Source organism: Gordionus sp. m RMFG-2023, chromosome 5 (assembly GCF_954871325.1).
Source record: "Gordionus sp. m RMFG-2023 chromosome 5, tfGorSpeb1-WG-v2, whole genome shotgun sequence".
Lineage (NCBI taxonomy): Eukaryota > Metazoa > Nematomorpha > Gordioida > Chordodea > Parachordodidae > Gordionus > Gordionus sp. m RMFG-2023.
The window spans coordinates 30,209,151-30,235,800 of NC_088779.1; the positions used below are offsets into that span (position 1 = coordinate 30,209,151).

General features: G+C 27.6%; 2 protein-coding genes and 2 long non-coding RNA genes across 7 annotated transcripts; 3 read left to right on the forward strand and 1 right to left on the reverse strand.

Annotated features, from left to right (window-relative positions):
- The first annotated feature begins 134 nt into the window (after positions 1-134).
- On the forward strand, positions 135-2,626 carry LOC135929476 (annexin A7-like). The gene is made up of 7 exons (XM_065466079.1): positions 135-364; positions 852-942; positions 1,153-1,259; positions 1,873-1,972; positions 2,041-2,102; positions 2,162-2,284; positions 2,357-2,626. The coding sequence occupies exons 1-7, from the start codon at positions 254-256 to the stop codon at positions 2,420-2,422; spliced, it is 660 nt and encodes a 219-aa protein (XP_065322151.1). The 5' UTR covers positions 135-253; the 3' UTR covers positions 2,423-2,626.
- Positions 2,627-2,707: 81 nt separating this feature from the next.
- Positions 2,708-8,082, forward strand: LOC135929477 (annexin A7-like). 2 transcript variants are annotated; one of them, XM_065466081.1, is made up of 8 exons: positions 2,708-2,809; positions 5,322-5,401; positions 5,701-5,794; positions 6,732-6,841; positions 7,464-7,563; positions 7,628-7,689; positions 7,744-7,866; positions 7,931-8,082. In XM_065466081.1, the coding sequence occupies exons 2-8, from the start codon at positions 5,324-5,326 to the stop codon at positions 7,994-7,996; spliced, it is 633 nt and encodes a 210-aa protein (XP_065322153.1). In that variant the 5' UTR covers positions 2,708-2,809; positions 5,322-5,323; the 3' UTR covers positions 7,997-8,082. The 2 variants fall into 2 exon arrangements, with proteins under 2 accessions (XP_065322153.1, XP_065322152.1); XM_065466080.1 differs by lacking the exon at positions 2,708-2,809 and having other exon boundaries at positions 5,294-5,401.
- Positions 8,083-16,089: 8,007 nt separating this feature from the next.
- Positions 16,090-18,627, reverse strand: LOC135929982 (uncharacterized). 3 transcript variants are annotated; one of them, XR_010572689.1, is made up of 5 exons: positions 18,583-18,627; positions 18,223-18,307; positions 17,439-17,495; positions 16,820-16,867; positions 16,090-16,300 (listed from the first exon to the last, which is right to left on the reverse strand). It is a non-coding gene; the product is annotated as an uncharacterized LOC135929982 (long non-coding RNA). The 3 variants fall into 3 exon arrangements; XR_010572688.1 differs by lacking the exon at positions 18,583-18,627 and adding an exon at positions 18,376-18,421; XR_010572687.1 differs by lacking the exon at positions 18,583-18,627 and having other exon boundaries at positions 18,223-18,349.
- Positions 18,628-20,401: 1,774 nt separating this feature from the next.
- On the forward strand, positions 20,402-24,826 carry LOC135929625 (uncharacterized). The gene is made up of 3 exons (XR_010572622.1): positions 20,402-20,563; positions 22,341-22,512; positions 24,423-24,826. It is a non-coding gene; the product is annotated as an uncharacterized LOC135929625 (long non-coding RNA).
- Positions 24,827-26,650: the final 1,824 nt, after the last annotated feature.

Genomic DNA, 26,650 nt, shown 5'->3' on the forward strand with positions numbered 1-26,650 from the left:
ATTGTAAACAAATTTTATTTATTTACAAATATAACCTTGAAAATTTATATATAAAAATTTAAAAATAGTTTTAATTTGCACAAATTTAAAGATATATATGTATATATATACGCCGTAAGGATTAAACCCTAAATAAAATTTAAACTGAAAATATAATGACAGATAACTTTGTTTATTAAACTAACGGCAAATTAATTTTTTTATCCTTTCTAAATTTTTTATTTTCTTCGAATTGAAGAAACTAAGTTTTATAATGAATATAATATTTTTTTTTAAAAGTGATATGGCTATGATCTGGTCAAATTTGACTATTCTCTTCTTCTTGCTAAGCTTTCAAACCCTCATTCTACTAAATGGACAAGAGGTTACAACAATTTTGGAGTCATCATATTATATTACTTTTTTGGTGCTGTTAAATTGTCTAACTTTCACCATCTATAATGTGGTTTATTTAAGCTTTTAGCCTGAAAAAATTGAATTAAGCCACAAGTCGAGCCTAAACTTGAAGATTGATTCGAATATTTTTTAATTATAAACATGGCTACGCTGTTTTATAGTTGACTAAAGTTAGGTAGTTATTAGTATTTTTTTTTACTTTATACATTATTGTGTAATGCCATTTTCATTTGTAATATAAAAAATGCGAAAGAATATTAAGTTTGAATAGCAAATATTTTGTTATTTAATTTAGGGATAAGATTATGGTTTTTCAAAGAGTAAATTATACAAAAAATTAGGAATATATATATATATATATATGTATATGTAAATTCATATACTTATAATGATTTAATTATATATTCGACTTAATGGGCATCGCATTTCTATTACACGTTTATAACTTAATAAAGCTTGCAGGAGGTAGGGGTACAATCGTACCCGCTCCAAATTTTAACCCCCAAGCTGACGCGGAGATACTGAGGAGTGCGCTTAAAGGACCGGGTAAGTAATATTAGTTATGATGTTCAACATCTTGCTTAAAACAATCGAATTCATATCATTTCTAACTGCTATCTTATCTATTTTGCTTAGTTATTTCTATAAAAATAATCGTAAAAAGATACATATTTTAAGCCTTCCATTTTTAATTTTTATTTTTGCCTAGTCGATGTGTCATTTTTTCCTTCAATTTTTTTTGTTCTTTTGTAAAAGGTACGAAAGATAAAAGAGTGATAGATGTCATAGCCGGAAGGAACAATGATCAAAGACAGCAAATAAGGGAAGCTTACAAACAGCAATACAAAAAACTTTTAAGTGATGTAAAAAACAAAAAAAAATGAAAACTCTTTCCTTTTTTTTCTTCTAGAGACCTGTAGAGGTACTATTTGTATGGCCCAGCCCGGTTCGGATTTTTTCAAATAAATTATCCGACCGGGCTCGTATAAACACGGATTATTTTAAAATATATTTTATTTATTCAAGATTTTTTACAGATAATAATGGCTATTTCAAATATTTGGTTAAAAAAAATTTAATACGATCAGGCAGGTTCTTTGGTAAAATAAAAGTAAGTCGGGGGTGGGGTGCAGTGTGTTTAAAAATAATTTTGCTCAAAGGGCGAGTTATAAACTGATTTCAATCCAAAATATTGAGAGATTATATATGTAAGATGATTGGGAAAATATTGATTAAATTATATTTTTCCAATTAGGATTGCAGGCCCCAAATGGATATTTTATTCAATACCGTTTTTTAAATAAAAAACAAATCACCGTTTTTTTGAATAGGTCTAGATTACGTAAAGAAAAACAAGGTAAAAAAACATATTCCCACCACCACCAATCTGGGATTTTAAATCCCGGTTTATTGCTTTAAATCCATTTCATTTTTCATTGTTCAATCCTTTAAATGATATTATATTATTATTTGTAGAGGGATTTAATCAAAGATATAGAAGGAGATACCACAGGCAATTACCAAAAGTTATTGGTAGCCTTGCTGACTCCAAGCGCCCAATACAATGCGAAATTAGGTGAAATTTAGAAAATTCAAATAAAATTTCTACCCTAATTTCATTTTGTTTTTTTTTTGTATATGAAGGATTTAAAGTTACAGGAAATCCAGCCACCTATTTTGCTGAAAGATTGGGAAAAGATTTGAAGGCACAAGCTCAATTTCTTTAAATTTTTTAATAAATTCTTCCATTTTTTTTATTATATAGGGATTAGGAACGAAAGATAATAATTTAATAGAAATCATAACGTCTAGATCAGAGATAGACTTGGAAGATATTAAAAGCGAATATAACAAGCTATTCAAAAAGAGTTTAGAGGCAGCTGTCAGGGTATATCATAACTTTAACACTTTTTATATATTTATATGGATTTTTGTTTATAAAAATTATAAAAAAATCTAGGGTGACGTAACTGGAGAATATCAAGATCTTTTGGTAGCTGTCATTAAAGGAAATCGAAAATCTTAAATTAGACATTCTATCAATCATAGCATATTATATATATATTTGTTAATTAGAAAACACTGATACATTTGTGAAACGCCAATTATATATACATATGTGTTTATTTTATGTCAAATCAATAGTTATATATTTATAGGCCCTTTCTTATCAATCTATTTTCCCTAAAAATATCGTATATAAATCTAATAACAATTCACAGTCCAATCAGATTCACTTACTTTTTTTTCTATTAACATTTATATATTTATGGTTCTTCTGTTGTTGATTTAAAAACACGATATGATGGAATGATTTCCCTGAGGGTCCTAACATTTGTGTCATGTCATTCTGTTTTGCATAATCATCTACCTTGAAGAAGTAGAAGATGTATAGTGACCCATACAAGCCAAAGTAATCCATTGTAATGACTCTTAAAAAAATGATTAAAAAATTAATCTGTATTCATAGTGACCACTAGGGCGAAATAGTTTAAAACGATTCGTAAAAAAATATGTTCGTTTTTTTTAAAAATACTTCCCATCCCCTGGAACTTGTTCCAAAGGAATTTTTAGCTTAGAAAATGCTAAATTCAAACACTAAGGGTTTTTTTTTTGTCTTTTAGAATAAGAAATTCAAAAAAAAATATTCATATCTTAAAACATTTTATTTTGTGTTGAATTAACATTTCTGATATATTTTTTAATAGTAGATATTCTGAATTTTATAAAAAAAATATCTCTTTCTTTCTTTCTTTCTTTGAAGGAAGGAAGTACGTTTATCATGCGAAGTATCTGATGCCATTTTTCTCACATTTCAATGGTTGCACAGGGTTTATCATTATAAGTTATTATCATTATTACCTACAAATTTCTTTTAAGATACTTTTAAACGCGTTAAGCCATAACCCTCCCTGTCAATCAACGCGCCTTTCGTAACTCCTCCACAATGTAGGCTTCCAGATTTTTTTTAATGTGACTTCGTAATTAATATCAATGTGCGCATGCCCAAGAACGTTTACGGTGTTCCGCGTCATAACCCGTTAATTTGATGCGAGAATTTCTTCATATTTTTGATACCTCTACTTTGTTTAGCTACAAAATGAGGTATGATTGGGTATCTCGTCACCTGTCTCCGCGCATCGTCGTCGCTATATCGTTGAGTTTAAGTCATCACCTCATAAGCGTTTTATTCTTTTTGTCATCGAGACCTTCACTCAAATTATTTATGCTTATCATAATCTTTGTTTATGTCGTAACTTTTGTCATTTTCTAGTTCTTCGAAATTAATGGTGTTCTAGCCGTATGCCTCTTGTTGTTTTATATTTCTGTGGGCATTGTAGTTATTCTTATGTGCATAGTTTGTCACTGTTATTGAATCACAGGTTCGACACAATATGATAGTTGTTTTCGACTGGCATATGCTGGTCTGTTGTTATTGTTATAAAATTATCATTTTTATAATAATTGATTTGGTCTTAAGTTTGTCTTTTTGTTGTTATTAAAAATTTTTGCTATAATAATTGCTTCGACCATCATAAATTTGTCCATTATTTATTAATTATTATTAAATTTTTCCATAGCTAAATGTTGATTGAAATTTTCATAATTTATTTTGTGCCTTAGATGATCATTATTTTTTTTGTTATTAACACCAATCAACAATACAATACTTTTATATTGTTGAAATTATTAGATATAATTTTAAATATACAAAGAGGAGAAGGTTTTATTTAAGTTAATTGTGAAGATGTAAAAGATAATTAAGTCGCAGGAAATCGATAACGAGAAAACGGTTAAATCAAATAGATATTTCTAAGATTAATATCATATTTTTAATCCCTTGGAAAAAGCATTTGAGTTCTGAACATAATGACGAATAACGAATGCCGATGGGTATCAAGTTTAGGAGGTTCGGATAAAAAAAAACATAGTTATGGCGGGTTATTTTAAATAATATATGGAACATAATTGTTAAATCGACGACTGAAATAATATTATCAAAATCCGTTAGCTTACCGTTATAACCGTTTTAAAGAGATTTTTAATTTGACAGTTTCGGGGTGACCTAAAATAATAAACTAAATTCATTTAAAAAATAATTCTTAATTTAATTTATACCTTTTAAATGTATTCACTAGTGATCTGCATCGGGCCTAATTTTCCGAACCCAAAATTTTTTAAAAAAGTTTTATCCGGCCCAAAACCGATTTTTTTAAAAACCGGCCCGGCCCGAAACCAATTTTTTTTTAAAAACCGGCCCGGTACGAATTTATTTAAATATAGAAATTAATTTTTTTTTTTATAATTACTCAAAATAACGGTATATATTATATGGCTTCCAATTTCTATAAATAAAATAAAAATAATTTTTATTTCACAATAAAAAATTCAACATTTAAAATAGATAAAATCTAGATATATTTTAATTTTAAGGCGTAACCCTACCTGGCCCGAATTTTTAAAAAAAAATATCAGGCCCGATCCAGCTCGAACCCGGTTTTTTTAAAAAAAACCGGCCCGGCCCGAAACTCGTTTGGTCAGGGTACGGGTCGAGCCTACTTTTGAAGATCTCTTTAATATACACATTATTCAGCTATAAATTTTTTTTAAAAAAAAATTGTAACTTTTTGCATCTCAATTATATTAAGTGTGTTGATTTAATTTTATTTATATAGAACCTTGAAAAAATTTATATTTAAAAAAAAATTATATTTTTAAAGATATATAGATTATGCCTAAAGGATAAACCCTTAAATATAATTTCGAATGAGAAATAAGTGACAGATAAACTTGTTTATTTAAAATAACGGCAAAATATTGATAATAAATAACTTCAAAAAACTTTTAATTTTTTTTAAAAAAAATTCTTTCTAAATCATACTTTTTTTTTCTTCAAATTAACTTGTAATATTTTTTCTTAAAAGCTATGGCTATCATCGGGTCAACTTTAATTATTCTATTTTTGGTTAGCTTTCAAAACCTCGTTATACTAAACGGACAAGAGGTTACAAACATTTTGGTGTTATCTAAATTATATTATTTTTTTTTACTTAATATATTTTTGTAAACAACTATGATTTTGTGTATTTTTTTTTAAACTTCTAACCCGGTCGTAATTAATTCTGACAATATTAAAGTTTTGTTAATAGGAAATTTTTCGTATTCTAAAAAATCTTTTTTTTAGCCACTATTTTTTTAAAATTAATAAATTTTTAGGCAAAAAAATTGTAATATATATATAAATTCATATACTTATTACGCGGCTTATCGCGCGTTTTTATTACACGTTATAACTTAATAAAGTTTGCCGCCGAGGGTAGGGGTACAATCGTGCCCGCTCCGAATTTTAACGCTCAAGCAGACGCGAAAGTATTGCGGAGCGCGCTTAAAGGAGGCGGTAAGTGATATAATAATTATGATCTGTTTTTTATTGAATAATAACTTATATTAACTGGTGTCGTTAAATCACCTGACTTTGATCATCTCTACTGTGGCTTAGTCGAGCTTTTAGCCTAAAAAATTGAATTGTGCCACGAGTCTCAACCGGAAGATCGATTCGAATATTTCGGATATCCAACATGGCTACGCCGTTTTATAGCTGACTAAAGTTAGGTAATTTAACGGCACCGATATTATTAACCTGCAGAGTTGTTAAAAGATACTTTTTAAATGAATCTAGATACAGATACATTGTCTTAATATCTATATACAGATATTTTAATCAAAAATCTATCTAGATACAGATACCACATTTTTATATAGATACTGGATCTAGATACCTGTATCTAGATCCTTTAACAACTCTGTTAACCTGTTAACAAATCGAATTTTGCATCATTTCTAAACTCCTATCTATTCTTGCTTCGTTGTTCTTTACGTCTTAAAAATTACTGCGCAAAGAATTGGTGTTGTTAAACGGCCCAGCCCCATTTAAGCCCTATTATTTATTTATTTATTTTTATAAACGGCTGACTCAATATCTTATCCAGAAAAATAATTCGCTTCAAGCCCCCTGAAGATTTTGTTCATAGGTGGCACTGGAAAGAAGTACCTTAAAGATTTGTATAAATATATAGCGGGGTTAAAAGGTCGGGTTAAACCGAACCGAGCATTACACCACCCGAAAGACCATCTGGTTCTAGTTTTTTTTATTTCACATAGGTCTAGACATCTATTAGCCGAATCCCGAGGCTTATACAATATTTTTCTAGGCTAAAATATCGAGTTAGCCATTTTTTAAATTTCAGACTTCCAGTATTTTTTCCCTAGTCAATGTTTTGTTAAAGATTACTTCCATCCTTCATTATTGATGCAACTTAAAAAAAATTGAATAGGTACGAAAGATAAAAGAGTGATAGGTATCGTAGCCGGAAGGAGCAATGCTCAAAGACAGCAAATCAGGGAAGCTTACAGACAGCAATACACAAAACTTTTGATTAGTAATGTAAAAAACAAATAAAAAACAAAGAAAACTCCTGTTTTTATTATAACATTTTTTAAAAAAAGTAAGGGGGAGAGGGGGCAGTGAAAAAAATGCCTTTCTTTCTTTCTTTCTTTCTTTCTTTCTTTCTTTCTTTCTTTCTTTCTTTCTTTCTTTCTTTCTTTCTTTCTTTCCTTTCCTTTCCTTATCCTACTCCATTTTTAAAACACTTAAGATTTGAATTGAAAGAAATGAACTAGATTATTTTTTTTTTATAAAACTTTAAAACGATTGAGTTAAAAACATGATATTGAAAAGTTTTTTCTGTCAACAAAATATTGATATACATATGATGATTGGGAGGTTATTATAAAAAACAATTTGTAATAACATTATTGGTAAATCATATCTTCCAATAGGATTGCATGCGCATATTAAACCCAATAGAATAATTTACTATTCCTATTCATAAAAAACAAATAATAGAAATCTAATATTCTTATTTGATTGGATAATAATTTACAAGAATTGAGCCCTATATTACGTTAAAAAAACAGGGAAAAAAACAAATCACTCCCCCCCCCCATGAGACTTTTAATCCCAGTTATTGCTTAAATCGTTTAATGATATTATACTATTTTTGTAGAGGGATTTACTCAAAGATATCAAAGGGGATACCTCAGGCAATTACGAAAAGTTATTGGTAGCCTTAATGACTCCAACTGCCCAATATAACGCGAAATTAGGTGAGAATACATATAAAATTCTATACTTAACTTTATGTTTTTTTGTTTGTTTATATATATGAAGGATTCAAAGTCACAGGAAATCCAGCCACCTATTTTGCTAAAAGATTGCGGAAGGATATGAGAGTTACAACAATCTCCATTTAAATCTTATATTTATTTATTTATTTATTATTATAGGGATTAGGAACGAAAGATAATGATTTAATCAAAATCATAACGTCTCGATCGGAGATTGACTTGGAAGACATTAAAAGAGAATATAACAAGCTATACAAAAAGAGCTTGGAGGCAGCTGTCAGGGTATAATCATAAACTTTGACACTTTAAAATAATTATATGGATTTTGTTTTATAAAAAAATCCAGGGTGACGTAACGGGGCATTATCAAGATCTGTTGGTAGCTATCATCAGAGGAAATCGAAGATCATAATACCATCGGATTTTACTATCAAATCCCATATTATATACATATATAAATTATATTTGTTCTTAGAAAAAACACTTAAATTACATTTGTGAAACGCTAGTTTTATTCTAAAAATTTTTTGTCAATTATGGTTACCCTTTCTTATCGATCCTAATTTTTCATTTAAAATAATCTTATCTAAATAAAATAACTAGCCTTGTTAAATTAGCTAACCTTGACTATTTCAATTGCAGATTAATCAAACTTTTATACCCTTAAAAAATTGAATTAAGCCACTAAGTTGAGTTTTAACTTGTAGATTGATTCGAATATTCTTGGTTAGAAACATGACCACGCTGTAACAATTTACAACATTTCTATATTTATAAGTTGAAAATCCTTTCTTTTTTTAAAATAAAATAAATTCTCTTGTTGATTGAAAAACATGATATTTTGGGTATGATTGTTCCCCGAGGTTCTAATATTTGTTCAGTTTTTGCATAATCTTCTATTTTGAAGAATTAGAAGATGTATCATGATCCATATTCCCAGGCAAAAGTAATCCATTTATAATGATTTACTCTAAAATGATTAAAGAGATTAATCAAGAAATTCATAGTGATAGCTAGGGCCAAATAATTTTATCGGATCGTTTTAAATGAACTATTAAAATACTACCATCCCCTGGAACTTGTGTTCAAAGAGTCCTTGGCTTAAAAAATGCTCTATTAAAGGACTAAGGAATTTTGTTATTTAGCATTTATTGTCGTCTCGTCAGTTTTTCACATTTTGATTTAAAATTGTTAATCATGTTCTCTGATAAGGGTTAAAATAATGATCATATTTTAGAAGAATTTGTTAAATGATACACTTTCAAAAAATGTATCGTCGATGCCGATACAAATTCTGAATTGAGCTGATGATACAGTTACAAATATATTTTTCTCGATTGAACATAGAAACCGATATCATCCATTTCAGTATAATTTTTTTAAAATATTAATTAAGAAATACATTAACATATATCCACAATTTCAATTTGTAATAAATACAAAATAACATTATTACTAGTAAATCAACTTATTAACAATATTATATGATTCAAATCTTTGTAGGAAAGAAATTCAAAGGTAACATAAAATCGATATTCTAGAATATTCTAGAATTATGATAATTATATATAATTTTTGGAATCTTTTTTTTGATTAAGACTATCTAACACAAGTATACTGGTGAATTTTCAGTTTTAAATGATGTTGGACAAGCACGTTTTGACCAATTTCTATGCACAGATTTCAATTTTTAATCAACCAAAGAAGGACTAGGGTTCCACTATCCAAAATCTGGCAGATATTTTAAAAAACACATGGAGATTTATCAAAATTGGGTACTATACACTCTCTCCTGGAAACTTTCTGGCAAAAAAACCTTCAGAAATACGAAAATTTTTACACTCATAATTCATTCTGAGATATCATTTAGAATCTAAGAAACAGGTTTCTGAAATAGTGTATTTATATATATATCTGTTTAATTCTTTTAATCCCATTCTAAAAATTATGATAGAAACTTCCAGTTTAAACTCTGCTCGCTCTTGGACTTAACTTAGAGACTCGAAACCTTCAGAAATACGAAAATTTTTACATTCACAATTCATTCTGAGATATCATTTAGAAATCTAAGAAACAGGTTTCTGAAATAGAGTATATATATAATATATCTGATAGAATCCTTTAAATCCCAGTTCTGAACATCATGCTCGAACCTCCAGGTTGTACTTTACTTAGAGGCTCAATTCAATTTTGTAGGCTAAAAGTTTGATTTAATCCACAATTGAAGATGGTCAGAGTTAGGTAATTTAACAACAATGATAGCTTTATCATTTAAAATTAAAAAACAAATATAACTTTTACAGCGTGTACGCCTTCCGCATCGCCCCAAAAATATTTAACTAATAGCTTCTTCTTATCAAAACGTTTCGAAAATGTAATACATTTAGCACCCAGTAAAAAAATAGTTTGGGACATGGAGTGCCAATTTTCTTTATTCCAACATTTTGGAAAACGTTAAACTCATAAACCAACTTTATTTCAGGATTATTTTAAAAAAAGGTTTTCGAGTCGTAATAAAACAGTTTTGAAAAAAAAAAATTACCTTAGGAACATGGGAATAGTTTAAATTTTATAAAGATGAGACCACTATTTAAAACAAAAAAAACGCCCACAAGTCCGTGGCGTGGCCAATCTGTCCCCCTGAACGATTATAACTCAATTAGCATAATAAAGCTAAGACCATGTAATTTAATACAAGTTATAGTATATATATATAGCAAAGTTAGAAAAACAAATAATATCCAATTATTAATCAAGAAATTATGATTATCAATGCATGAAATTGGACAATAAATATCTAAATATTTCAAATTATAAATTTATTACCATTCCTGGCCTGTTAATTTTTTTAAAATATTGCGCTGTTTTTGATCTCAATGCATTTGGCATGTAGAATTGTTTTAAAATCTATAAGATTAAGGAAACAGAAGGGGGGGGTAGGATTGGACACCTTTCGTTTAAACCTAAATAAATTTAATAAAATTAAATTAATTTTTAATCACTAATTTAAAATAGTTAATATATATTTTCTTGGCCCAACCATGCCTTCATACTCTAGGTATACGTTGGTCCAACAATAAATGATAGTTTTTAGTTTTTAAAAAAAACCACAAAATTGTTTTATATCTATTTACATTTATATTTAAATATTTTCTAATCGTATATTTTGTATTAAAGGGAATTGTTTTATAAAAAGTGTATTTATATTTAAATATTTTCTAATCGTATATTTTGTATTAAAGGGAATTGTTTTATAAAAAGTGTTTTTTAAACTTTCATATATCATATCAATTTTATTATTTTTGTTCATATTTTAACGCCATCTTAATTTCATCGTGATACGATAATATTTTCATTCCCAACAACAGTTTTAGCAGATACATGTCAAATGAATCTAGATACAGATAATCGTCAATAGCTCAGGTACGTAAAATATTTTTAACTCTAAATATATACATTTGTTAAAAGATACTTTTCAAATGGATCTAGATACAGATACATCGTCTAAAATAATATCTAGATACACATATTTTAATCAAAAATCTATCTAGATATAGATACCACATTTTTGTATCTAGATCCTTTAACAACTCTGCATCTAACATGTTATTATATTATTAGATTTGATCTTCTTATCCTAATAAAGCGATATATTAAACACCGCTGAATATGTATTTCATGATTTTGAGAGATTCGAAAAGCTTATAAGCACCAAAGATATCGCTACTTTCAATTTTATTCTAAAGGGATTTATCAGATTATGCGTTGAACTGAGATTGAAACAGGTTGTATAACAGTTTTTTACCATCTCCTGTGCTTATATATCTCTTTAAATTTTTTTTAGCAAACTAAAATAGTTCACATGGTATTATATCACTAGTTAAATAAATTAAGGTCATGACTTTTATTAGATTAAGAACCCCTAGATAGAAATACTGAATGTAGCTTCTCTCTCGACAGGTATTTGTGAGTCATTTTTTTATTAAATAGTTTAACTATAACTTCTTTAAAAGATACCCAAAATGGCTATCTTATTGAGATATATTATCGTAAAAAAATAAAAAATCAAAGTTATCACCCATTTTATTAAGTTGATCTTTAAAAGTCACGATAACTATAATATGTTAATGTATAGCCTATTTGAAAGGGATAATTTCAATTAATAAAATTGCTTTCCGGAAAAATAATAGTTTCAAATTAACTTTACCGTTATACGTATATAATAATATAACTATGACCTAAAACATTAATGTAGCATTCAATTAACACTACATGATGATAAACAATAATTAATGAAATATTACAGAATTTACATTACAGTTTGATTTATTTCTTATTTTTGACGAAATTCAAGTTTGATTAAGTAGGATGGTGGTACTGGTGACAAACCCAGGCTACTGTGAAACTACCGTATCTGGTTCAACCTTATTTCAATACATTCTGAGGAATACCATTATGACAACATTAGTCATATGTTGGAACACCTACACCCATCAGATTCAAACTCAGTTCAATAACTTTAATTTAAGTTGTTCTTTAAAAATGCAAGACAACTTTTCAGGGATGTCACTAGCCTTTACGATCTCAAGGGGGGGGGCTCAACTAAAAAAAATTTATGGGCGGGGGGGGGGGGCGAAGCCTCCATAACCTTTGCCGGCTTTCGGCCCGAGCTTTATTGAATATATTATACTTTTTAAATTGAAATTCGCAAACTCTGATAATTCTGAATTTCATATTTTTTCAAGGTATACAAATTATCAAAGTAAAACAATACACGACATTTCTAAAGATAAAAATTTTAATACAGAATAATTAACAATTTATTACAATATCGAATAGTTTCGATTGCGGATAATGTAAATTTGCGTCTAAAGCATTACAAGTGATAAAAAAAGTTTAATTAATTCACATATACACTGCCTCAATTGATAATGGTTTTTTTAAAACCCACACAAGGCAATATAATTCTTAGCATAAAACTAATATAACGTTGTTTTACCATTTATAGTCAAATGCTTTATAGAATGGATTAATGAGGAAAAATTTGTGGGCCTTACTCAAATCAATAATTCTTGAAGAAGGGAATTTAAAACGACTGATCCAAATCATAAAACTCTATGGTAGTTAAAGCTTCTTCCTAGATGACATGATGGTAGCTAGATAAGTACTCGAGAAAATTATTGTGCGATATTAAATTTCTAAAAGTCTATCCTCAATTTTTAATGATATATAAACGATTAGGCCGTTGATTGATCCTTATTAATAATCTAAATTATGCAATCAAATGCTCTCAGCCGTTGTGGTAATAATCTCAAATCTCATCATAGCAACACAAATAATAGATGCTGGTTAATTTGCAGTAATAGCCATGACACTCACTGTGTAAACTAATATCAGAATTTATTATGTTGGATAAATTGATAAAACAAAAAAACACTAAGAATCTTTAGAAGAAATAATTATGCAAATATATTGTAGCCTTGAGTTATTTACACGGTAAGGATGCCATAATAGAAATGGAAAATTTTATAACTATCAGATATGAGGAAAGCAATTGAGACCTTATATATTATTGTCGCAACACCTCTAGTTAGTATATTATATCTTAAAATAAGTGTGTAATAATACAATATCTATATTAAAGGTAATTATAATTTAACTCAAAAATGTTTTTCAAAGAAGAAAAAAATAGCCTTTCCTAAAACACGTAAAAAAAGATATCTTATAATAAGGATTGCCATCCATTGTGGAATGAATAAATAAGATGTTTAATTTTTAATAATTTTTAAAATCAAAATAGATGGCGTTAAAAAATTGAATGCAAATTGTTACTTATATTTATCATCTAAAACATTGATTAGTAAAGTTTATTAAAGTATTAACTGTAATATATTCCATAACTGTGAAATATGTCTGTAAAAGTGGCATCACCTAATATTTTATAACGAATTCTATATAATAGAGGATTATCAACAATGAAATTTCTTATACTTGGGACCTTGGAATTTTTAGTAAAAGACATGGTAATCAGGTTTAAAAATGAATTAGTGATTGTGAACTCGGGTGATTACAATATTAAATTTGTTTTTTTCTTTTTATTAATAAATTATTTTATTTATTGAATTTAGGGTTATAAAATATTTTAAATACTAAACTTCAAACTGTTATTACTAAATTAAAAATTAGATGTTATGACTGATATTCCATCTTTAGCATAGAATTTGATTTGCAAGCTGACATAGTGAAAATATAATTTATACGTATATTAATCTAATCTAATAATTAAAATAGCACTCGTTTAATAAAAATTTAGATAGTCTTATCAATTTTTACATAATAAAATCAAACCTATATATTATACTTAATAAAAATTTTAAAGAAATCTTTCAGGCAGCTATCAAAAAATATTTTTTAGTTTAAATAAATATTAGGCCCCCATTAAAAAAATTTGTATTCCATATCAAAATCAACTAAAGATTCAATCCCACCCTCTTCGATTATTTTAAAAAATTTGTATGATGGTAGTATATTACACTAACTGGTATAAATATAAAATTTTAATTCCCAACTTCAGTATTAATTTGTTTTTAATATCTCTGAAAAGTAATTAAAACTAAAAACATAAATTTAAATTTTATCAAATAGCTATAGAACAACCCTTTAATATGATATAAAATTTATTATTTAAAATTAGTCTATTACCAAAAAAACCGAAAATAGAAAACCGGAAATGGCTGTTCTTTTAAGTTTTTTCAGATAGATCTTATACTTCTTAATATTTATTCAAAATCCTAGACTGACGAGAGTACTGGGCCAAAAGTTATTTCACTTTAAATATATTGATGCTAGCTTAATTATATAAATCAATGGGTGTTAGTGATTATCGTGAGGACGTTGCAGTCATCTTAAGGCTCCTAACCTCTTAGTAATCCCCCCCCCTAAACTATTGCTAGGGAGTTTTGTCACTTGAAAATGTCATTCTACCTTGATCTGAATATTATTATAATGGTTGTAAAGGTTTATAAAGTATTTTTTTTTGTTTTTTGTTCGATCTAACACTAAGATTAACCAGATGGACATTACTCCTAGCTAAATTTCAATACTCCGTCTATAAACAGGGGAATGCCGACTGCTTTTTAAGACTACTCTAGACCGAATCGTATGACATACCAAGCTGCGAATCTAACTGCTAACGCGGTCCAGGAGCTCGGTATTAGGCTTTAGTGTGACCTAGTTTGTTAAAAACTAAAAAAACTTATTGGCTTCATGGGCGCTGCTCAATAGCCCTAAGTCTCTTTTAGATTTTAACAAATGTAGTGGGTTTAGAGTCTAATAAAATTAAGCATTTTTCGTAATCTACACTTTTGCCTAGATTAACTCTGGCCCACAACAGGTCTTGCCATGGAACCCTTTATAGCAATACATTTAACCAACATCGAAATATTTCCCTAATACTCCACATATGTTCAAGGTTTTTACCTAAAAAAAAATTCGTGGCTAAAATGGAGAACGGCTGCTCATTATCATTATCTTTATGAATAAAAACATATATGAGGAATTCCCTTCTTATTCTTAACATTTTTAAATTGAATATTTTTATTCGGTGTCCTATTTGTCGGATAGTATTATTCTTTGTCCAATGTTAATACGCGCAAATTTTTATAAAATTAATATAGAATAGTGTTTTGTTAAACGACTCTTACTCAATATTTTAGCCAGAAAAAAATATTGCTTAAACCTCTAGAATTAAGCTAACAGATGTTTCAAATCCTTTTTTTGCCAGTGATCACCAAAATCTTCTGGCTTGCGTAATATATTTCCTTAATAAAATATTGAGTTTAAACCGTTTTTAAAAAAATAAAATAAAATAGGCTCAAATCGATATCCGTTTAAAACGATACTAGGAAATTTTCTCTTCATTTACTATTATTTCTTTTATTTTAGATAAAATTTTAAATTAAGGGAATTTAATATTATGAGTTATATAATAAAAAAACCTTTTTTTTTACTTAAAATACAATTTATTATTATAGAAACTCTAAACTATAATAATATCTACTTAGCCATTCTGAGTTCAGTTTAATCACACCGCTATATCATTATGGTTACGAGAAATATATCCTTCCTTCACATAAAATATGTATATAATCCATATTTTTCCTAATCAGTTTTAACTCATTATCGGTTTTGGACTTTCGAATAGTGTTGTTAACCGGCTTGCTTTGAGCCGATTTTTTTAAAAACGGCTAACTCGATATCTTATCCAGAAAAATATTACGCGACTCCTGAAGATTTTGTTCATAGAAGGAACAAAGGTCTACTAGACATTTATTATCGAAATCTCTAGAAGACTTAGGCTATATTTTTTGCTGGCTAAAATATACTACTTTTGAACCATTACGGTTGAAATAGATCTTAATTTTTCATATAAAATAGTCGTAAAATTTTAGCTAATTGAAAATTTTATTTTTAAAATTTTTAAAATTTTTTTAAATAATTCCACAAATAATTTTGAATCGATAATTTAGGAGAGGGAAAAAATAAACATAAAAATAATGATTAATTATAATAATAAATTTAATCCAATTGCAAATAAATTTTGGATAATAATAATAATAATATATTGAAAATTTAAAAACGATATGCCCATCATTTTATTGCCTGAATGTCTTTGGTGGAATAGTCAAATAATCCTTTTCGTCATTATTGACGTAATCTATATTTTTATTTTTTTCAAAAAAAAGAAAGATATAACATTTAACAAGTTAAATGAGTTATTTATAAAATGCAGAGTTGTTAAAAGATACTTTTTAAATGGATCTAGATACAGATATATCGTCTAAAATAATATCTAGATACAGATATTTTAATCAAAAATCTATCAAGATACAGATACAAAGACCGCATTTATATATCTAGATACTGGATCTAGATACTTGTATCTTGATCCTTTAACAACTCTGATAAAATGTATATGGGATGGTTATATTAGAAACAACCCTAAATGATTTTTTTTAGCTTATATAGTAAGTTATTATAAATTTAGTACCATTTTAACAATATATTATTATACAAAGAAGAATTCTTAGCTGCTTATAGAAATGGATGGGTCCCTTAGAGTTTAAAAAAAATGCTGCGATATTCTGTCAGATGTAAAAAAAAATCTTCAAAACAAAATCAAGGAAAACCTTTATCCCTGCATTCTAATATTTACAATTATAAAATTATTCTTTACCATTGTCGTAATCATCGTTCATTTTCATTACTTTCATTATTTCTTTATCTAAAAAAATAATAATAATTAAAAAATAAAATAAAATAATGATTTTAAAAATAGAAGTGAGTAAGAAAGGAAGGAGAGAAATGAAGACTTTTCCCGATCTTCTAGGGATTTTTTCCGGATCCCGTAAATATTCTCTTAAGTTAATAAAAGATGCTAATTCTACACCCCTCATGGGCCCTACACGTAAATTGTGCATCTTTTAATAGAAGCATATGTGGGGAAAGCCTAGACTAAGAGTGGCCCCCTTCCTCCCCTTAACAAAATCTTGATTAGGCTATATTAGGGATGATTGTTGAAGGTCACGTGGCGAGGGACGGACCGGGTTATCAACCGATGTCTGAACTTTGATCCGGTTGGAAACGAATAGAGAAAACAGTGGCGATTTTCGCTGGTCAGTTAGAGGGAAAAACAATTTTACGAGATTGTTACATACAATTTTTGCAATATATTATCATGGATGAATGCCATCTATGATATGTAAATCGAAAAATTAAGAGCCCATGGCTTATCTTAAGGAGAGAAGTGAAAATGATTATGATAAATATATTAGAATAGATAAATAAGGTTATACCACTATCGTCTTCGCTATACTTGTGTGGCTTGTATTTAATTTCGATTCCCGGCGCGGCTTATAGGAGAAAAATTGATTCAATATTTATTTTGTTATTAACAAAGTTTAAAATCGAATTTTTTTAAAAACAAAAAAAAACAAAAAAAAACTATTGGAAAATGTTTTTTTGAATTAAATCATTAAATCATTAAATCTCTGGTTACAACACTGTTATAAGCTTCAAGACAGCAAACACCGATTTAAAAAGAGTTGAAAGGGAGCGAAAACTTAGCTTCAAATTTTAAGATAAATTTAAAATATGAAAGATATTTTTTTATTTTTAAATAATATTTCGCGATAATATACCAGTGGCGTAGCTACGGGGGTGGTTTTCGGGTTAGGACCCCTCCCAGAGCAAAAATTTTTTTTTAGATTATACGTTCAAAAGAGTTAAAAGTGATTTTATATGAATTATATTTTTCCGGTTTTGATGTTTGTGGAAGGATATATTATATTACTATTGAAATTATTCTGGATAGTATTATTATAAAGTCATTGAGAATAATCTGTACTAAATTATAATAACAGATGCGTTTAAAAAATATATTTATTATATATTATCGAAGGTATGGTTATGATTTGTAAGATAAACCCGGCCGAAGGCCGGGCAAAAGGCCCGAAGGCCCGTTAAAGGGGCCTGTATGGACCCCCTCTAAGAAAAATTCCTAGCTACGCCACTGTAATATACAAATTTTTAAATATATCACCCAAAATTTTTTAAAAAAATATATATTTTTATTTTTACCGGAATTGATATAGAAGCAGCATGACACAAACAACATTCCCAAGATGATCATTGAAGTCTTCATAATTTTTTGAAATATATATTTCTAAAATTTTTTTTTTTTTTGAAGCAGAAAATTAAAACTGAAAATGGCAGAGTTAAAAAACTATAAACTTTTTTTTTGAGAGATTTTCAAAATCAGGTTAAAATTCAGGTGAACAAATAAACATTTTATTTTTAAAAAAAATAAGAATTAATTAAAAAAAAATTATTTAAAAAAATATAAAAAAATACAGAAATTTAATATTTTTAAAAGAGGAGACCACCTGCGATTAATTTAAAACGAGAACAAATTACTGCAAAAAAATATATATTTATTACTTCTTATACGTTCAAAATGAATAGTAAGTGAGTAGTGATTTTGTAATAATTTTTATAATTTTTTTAAAAAATTAAAAAAATATTTTAAATACGAAATATGCCACCAGTTGAAATAACAAAGGTAAAAAAAAATGTTATTATCGAATAAAATCAATAACTTTTTTCTTCTTTTTTTTTCCTGTTTTCAAATTTCTATTTCGCTTATATAAAATAAATTTTATCGTTGTTCGGATGATGTTTTCCATATTCGGTTGCGGGTAACCGTAGTACCCCAGTCATAGCGTAGCTGCCGGATAAAACTGAGGCCGGGTAACCGTCTTACCCCAGTCATAGCGTAGCTGCCGGATAAAACTGAGGCTTTTGACATCGTGATTATACGAATTAGACTCGTATAGAACCTTTATAAACTTTTTTTCTATTTCTTGTTAATTAAAAAAAAAAGTCATAAAAAATCAATATAACGGAAAAACGAGCTTCGTGAAGTTGGCCGAACGATTGGAAGCACTAAAGATGAATCATACGTCATTTTTTTAGTGCTTCGTTAGTGCTTCAATCCGGATAGTAGCCGAATTTAAGGAAAAGCAAAAATTAAAAACTTGTGCCAACTTCAACGCTTAAAAGTCGATTGAAATTAATAATGAAATATATATCATTCCTTAGTGCTTCATTAGGAGAGAGAGCTTCAATCACTTTTTTTAGCTGGATTTGCAAAAAAATAAACAATAACAAACAATAAATGGCGGCCAACGCACTAAATATTGGCGAAAACTAAATGTTTAACGCTTTTATAGTTTTTGTTTTGTGTGAGTCTTATTTAGTAAACAAATATTTATTATTATTCTCAATACATTTCCACCGTAAGTCATGACGGACAGGTGCCTTTTAATGACTGGCAATTTGCCCCGTGAAGGCGGGTAAATATTGATCGGCTTCCCACTTGGATTTTTAAAAGTCATAGAATCGATTACCTGATTGGCATGTTCAAACATTATCCCCTTTGATATCTTCCTCGTTTTGATTATTATTATCATTGAATCTTCACAAATTTGCTATCGTGATAGCTTATGCTGAGACAGTTCTGTCACGTCTATTATGGAATTTTTCCAACTACAGGTTTTCCACTATACATCCATTTAAAAAAAAATTGATTCATGTGCGTAAAGGGGGGGGGGGGTCAAATATTATTTTAAGCTGATAAAAATTTCCGCCCCTTTACACCTTAACCCCCCCCCACACCCCTCCCGACCCACACACTCAAAAAATATATATCAATATAAAGAAGAATTTGAAATAAAATATTAATTAAAAAATTAATAAAATTTTTTTAAAATAACGACTATATTAAATTCAAAATTTTTAGAAAATAAAAGCCATTTTAAAAAAGTCAAAGTTAATTTTATAAAAAATTTTAATATAACCAACAAAGACCTCCTATAAGTGGACCTAAGGATCTCTAATACTGTTTTCCCCCCACCCTATCCCTTAGCAAAATTCTGGAATATACGCCTTTGGTAATATATATTTCGTTTTCTAAATATTAATATCCTGAAACGTTAAGATAACTTAATTGTTTTTTTTTTAAATAAATATATATAATGAGATCTGATATCATAAAAAAAAAAAAAATTATTACTTAACCTTTGGACAATTGCCGAAATAATAATGATGATAATATTATTTAAATATTAACAATAAAAATTGTCGGCCAAAATTATATCACGTCAAACACACCTAAATTGGACCATTTTGTTTAAATGATACTTTTTTAGATCCTTTTTCACACAAAAAAAATATCGATATAATTGTAATATTTAATCATTTATAACCGGAACTAGTTTTAAGATATAAATTACTAAATACTAAACTCTCAATTATTTTATTTGTTAAAATAAGAATTAATTAAAGCAAGTAAATTTATTTTTCATCATGAACATCGTTCTGTGCCTTTCCCTGATTTTAATAGGAGTCTGTGTGTCTCTAGGTAGAGTTATACTTATTTATTATGTTAATTTTTTTTTTTAACATTTAAATCCTCTTAAAATAATTGAATAGTTTTATTGTTGTAAAAATGTCTCGTTTTTGAGCTATTTTTATATTTTATCCCAGAACAAATATTTCCGCTAGGTCCTAAGAAATTTTTCTATATAGATGGTACATAGGTTTGGAACATCTATTAGCGAAATCTCGGGGGGGGGGGGTTTAAGCGATATATTTTTATGGGCCGAAAATATTAAAAACCGTTTAAGCTATAACACTATTTGATATTAAATTTTCTATAAATATTTATGCATAATTTAACTTATAATTTTACACCCGTAAATCATCATTTTAATAAATTTAAAATAATTATTTTGTTATAAAATGATCCTAAATGATCCTTTTCTCATCATTTTTTTTTTTTGAATAAGAAACAAATTGCGATAATTAGGTATACAGGTCCGCGAAACCGCTAAAATTTTATAGCAAGTATGATTAGATTTCAATGCCAGAAAAAAAAGTACCATGGAGTTTGTTAGTTTGGGAGTATGCTTAGAAAAATCTTTTAGTAACAATATAATTAAAGTTAAGCTTTTCACAACCAGAACCCAGAGACTTTTTAATTTTTAATCCTATACAGTTAAATACGTGTTACTTCCAACGATGCACCGGTCTTGCTTGATCTTCAATAATGTTAAATAAATTTTGAAAGCTATAACTTTTGAACTCATATCTTCTTATGATATTGATTAGAGGTGGGTGCTAATTTTTTTATTCAGGGCTCATCCGCTCAGGGTGGCAAAAAAATTCACGCCCCTTACACGCTTGCAACTAAAAAAAAAATTTTTAAACCCGAATCGCCCGCTCACGTAAGACAATATTTTGAGCACTCCCGTCACGCCCCCGAAAATTCCACCATTTTAAAATTTGTTAAAACTTTATTGCACCTTTAGTTCGAATTTATTCCATCATAGGTTTGTTATTTATTTAATTCCATGTTAATAACAAACAAAAACGTTTTTCTTGTCCTCATTTTTGATATAGATTTAAAAAAGATCATTAATCTTTGCTTCTATGATCTATATCAGAGACCTGCGGGCACGGTCCTAACCCCTGCCCGGGTTCACAAACCGAGCCTAAAAATTTAAAAAAAATAACCGGTAATCAGGGTATGGCAGAATTTTTTTTTAAGCCGAATGTTTTAAAATCGACATTATTATCTGTAAAAATTAAAATGTTATATATTTAAAAATTGGGTATCAAGGGAACAATATATCACATTCATTCACTTATCATATTTCCGTTTTCCATTATTTTGAATCTTTTAGAAAATATTGGTAAAATAATTATTCAACTAATCATTATGTAAATAAAGGGTAATATTTTAATCAAATTAAAAGCGACAATATTAATGATTATTAAGAATCTAGCTTGGAAGCATAATGTATATTTTAAGGTGAAAGGCTATCATAAATAAATTCAATTTATATTAGCCGAGCTCTGCTATTATCTTTAGTAAAACCTTTAATTTACAAGATTATCTATATATATAGAGTTCTCGCTATATTTTAACATTCAAGATATACCTTTCATTCTATTCTGATTGATAATTTAAATAAATTTTAACCAGATCATTACAAAAAGGTAAATAAGCTAAATTCCTTGATGTTTTTTTTGTAAATAAACGACCCTGGTATCTTTTGGGGATTCACATCGGACAGAACATGTTTATAATATATAAATTATTATTTCAATATTGTGGTTCTTTATCGCACTCTCAGCACAACCAGTCGATGATCTATGCCCACCTGACTCAATCGTTCAGTGTTACGTAGATCCATGTTTAGGGCGGAGGTGTCCTCGCTATCCACAAGCCGAGTGTATAGCAACTTATTGTTTTAGATGTTCGTTCCGTTTTTCCTTAAATGGGATGCCAGTCAAATGTTATGACGGGTGAATTCACTCTGATAAATATTTTATTTAAAATATGATAACTTGAATGACATTTATTTAAAATACATTTTTCGAAAAGCTTTCGTAATGTAAATAGAAGTTTTTTATTATAATCTTGAGTAAAAATGCTAATCTAATATGAATGAGATGAGAAAATATTACAGAAAAAATGATAATGTAGTAAAGATCATTTTAAACGCTTATGATTTACTATAGTTAATTAAATTGAATGATTTTGAGCTAAAATTTATTAAGACTAAGTGTTGTGATAATGTATATTATATATATTTATATATATAACTTTGTATAATATCCAATGTCAATCAAATAATGTTTAAATGTAGATTCGTAGATTTTATATTTAATTTTTATGCAACATCATATTGACAATCTTACATGTTATGCACGTCGAATATCTAAAAGAATGTCAATCAATCAATTTTTTTATTCTAGGTAAGAATGGAATTTTGATTCCCTTTGTATTTTTTATCAGTAAGGTTCTGAAAAATATACGAATTTTGAATAAATATTAAGATATTTATATTGGATTTCGAAAATAATTCTATATTCTCACGTTTGTACTTAATCAAAAAATTTATTATTCATTATTATGCTAGAGTTAATAGAAAAAAATAAATAATTGAATCGTGATTAAACATTTGTTTTTATTCCTTTAGGTATATATTGTGTTTTCTTTTAAATCTTCTGCTTGAGGAAAGGGAAATAAATTTTACAAAAGTAATTAAAATCGAGATTTTTCATACAAAAAAAAATAATATTGCTACCAATGACATTATAATAATACCCAGAATGACGATGTGTACATCAACGAAAAAAAGCTGGAGACGCCATTTTGGTTACTCATATAAATTATTTAAAAAAATTTAAACTAGAGGTCAATTTATTCCTACGCCTGACGCAAACTTTATTAAAGAATAGCCTGATCATCCAGATAATAAGGAAGCATTTTATTAATTTAACTGTAGTTTTTAACATGAGAACGTCCGGGTTTATCTCACAAATCATAACCATATCTTCGATAATATATAATAAATATATTTTTTTAAATGCATCAATAATTTGTTTTATAATTTAGTAGATTATTCTCAATCTTTATAATAATACTATCCAGAATAATTTTAATAGTAATATAAAATCCTTCCACAAACATCAAAACCAGAAAAATAAAAATATTATTGGTATTTATTTGATATAAAGTCACCACTTATAAGTCTTTTGAACGTATAATCTAAAAATAAATTTTAGCTCTGGGAGGGGTCCAAACCCGAAAACCACCCCCGTAGCTACGCCACTGTATGGGTTACCAAAATGGCGGGTCCAGCTGATTCGCATTCAACGACGCTTTCAAATTATTCAAAGATTTTTTTCTAAAACTCAAACTCTAAAAAATAAGGTTAGGACTAACCCCTCATTCATAGTTAGCGCGAATTCTCCCAAACTGTGAATGAGAGGTTATTCTGAATTTCCGGGACGTAAAAATATGTGTTTATTTTAAATTAGCATAAAAATCAAGAATTCTCCCCATTGCGATCTCGATTTAACAGCTGACAGATTTTTTTTTTAAATCAATTTTATGTAGATCAATTTTTCTTTATTAAAATCATTATATTTCTTACATTATTATTACGAATTGAATTTTAAAGATAAAATTTTCAAAAAATCGATCAGCTGTTAAATCGCGAATCGCGTCACTATGAATTCAAGGAGGTTTTTATCTCTACGAAAAATTGTGCATAGCTATATAACTATTCGAAAAATAAAATATGTATAGTATTCGATTAATAATTGATTGTCATCATTCAATCATTTTCTTTTTTAAATCAATTATACAAAAAAATTATCTACATTTTTAACTAATAAATAAAAAATTTCTACCTTATTATTTTTAGCCCGGGTCCTCCACAAGGTCCTTGAAATGGCACGTATTGGGTAAAACAAACAAAAATAACGCCGAAAATATCCCCATAATTTTTTTTGATAAATAATTATATTTGCACAGTACCTTTTCGTTAAATAACTCATTTATACTATATCAAAGATTTTATTTGGAATTGTCACTATTTTCATTATACCACTTGGAATTGTCACTATTTTCATTATACCACTATTTCAAAGATTTTATTTGGAATTGTCACTATTTTTATTATACCTCTTGGAATTGTCACTATTTTCATTGTACCACTATTTCAAAGATTTTATTTGGAATTGTCACTATTTTCATTATACCACTTGTAAAATCACATTTATTATTATTTAAGAAAAAATGCTATAAAAATAAAACTGCTTTCGCTTATCTTCTATTTAAATTAATAAATTATTTTTTAAATAATGAACATAAGTAAAGAAACTCGTTAAAGATCATTAAGAAGGGTGGGATGAGGATCCGTGGAAGATGAATTGGAAAAGATAGAATAGGTGATACTAACTATATAATAAATGGGGTAGGTAATTTGAGGGGTAAGATATAAAACAAATGTACTCAAATAATAATAGATACATAAAACCTGCTGGACAAAATAAAATCGATTTTATTTTTACAGATCCAATGCTAAAATAGATCATAGTAGAACAGGATAAGAAATAAGTATAAACAAGTAAGAAGAATTTGATGGGGGTGTATATAGATATTACATAAGTATTAAAAGAATGGGGTTATCGGAATTTAAAATGGTTTCTTAAAAATAAGGTTTAAGTTTTGGTGGAATGGTAGCATTTTTATGGGCGTCACTGAAATAAATTAAGGCATCTGGCAGAAAAAATGTATATCCAAAAACACGGATTGTCTAAATGTATCCATAGTAGGGTTAAAATATAAAACTATTAACAATGAGAAAATGGTAATATTTTTTTTTTACTGCTCAAATACACGTTTGGTTTGAAACCAAAAAGATAACAATAATTAACCAACCCCATCAATAGCCTGATTATAATACACCTCTTACTACATATATTTTACCGATTACTATATTATACTAAATATTAAGCTGTAAACATTTTTAAAAAAATCGAACGCGTTCGCGTTCAACGTTCATTGACAAAAATCGAACGCGTTCACGTTCACGCGTTCAAAATTTTATGATAAATTTTTTTTAAAATTTAATTTAATATAAATAAATGCCTTATATTTTTCAACACAATATATTAGCCATGATAAAAAATAATAGTTTTATTTTGATAATATAATTATAAATACAATATAATAGAGCGATAAAAAATTAAATTTATAAAAAATTTTTCTTATTAATTTTTAATAATAATTGCTTTTCAAAATTTTCATCTGATAGGCATAAACGCTTGGCAGTTAATACAGCGTTAGCTATACTAAAAACTATTGAATTACCTTTTGATTTTAAAACAGTGAAATATTTTTGATATTTGGGCCATGGTAATTCTAATTCATCTAATATTGAATTTTGATTTTCAGAATCTGATGATGAAATATTTATATCCATGCAATTAATAAACTTTAATCTTATCTTCTCTAGCAGTAGCACGTTATGGTACGTTAATTGCAATATGAAAGAGGAAAAAGTAAAAACAGCTGATTAAAAAATATGAGACTTTTTTGTTAAAACATTGGATTAAATATTAATTTTTCAAATAAATAAAAATATAAGACTTTTTTGTTAAAAAATGCGGATTAATATTAATTTTTCAAATAAATAAAAATAAAAAGTGTTTTTAAAATTGAACGAACGTAAAATTGAACGCGTTCATCAAAGAAAAGGAACGCGTTCACGTTCAAAGTTCGTCAAAAAAAAGGAACGCCGTTCATCACCTTTTTTCAAAAAAACGAACTTCGTTCACGAACGCGTTCATTTTGAACACGTTCGTTTACAACACTACTAAATATATATATATATATATATATTATATAATTTTTTCTTTAATTTTCGTTGGTGCATCATTTCTACTCTTTAATTTTTAATTATTTATCTCCTTTCAAATATCATCCATTTCTTTTAAAATAAAGCACATTCAACTTAGTAACATTAATTCTTTTTCTTATTACTAAACATGTATTTTTCAAAATTTTTTCCTTACCAAATTTTTAGGTATTTTTTGTATATCCAAGTTAATATATATATTTTGCGCACTAACTTTGATAACCTTGATT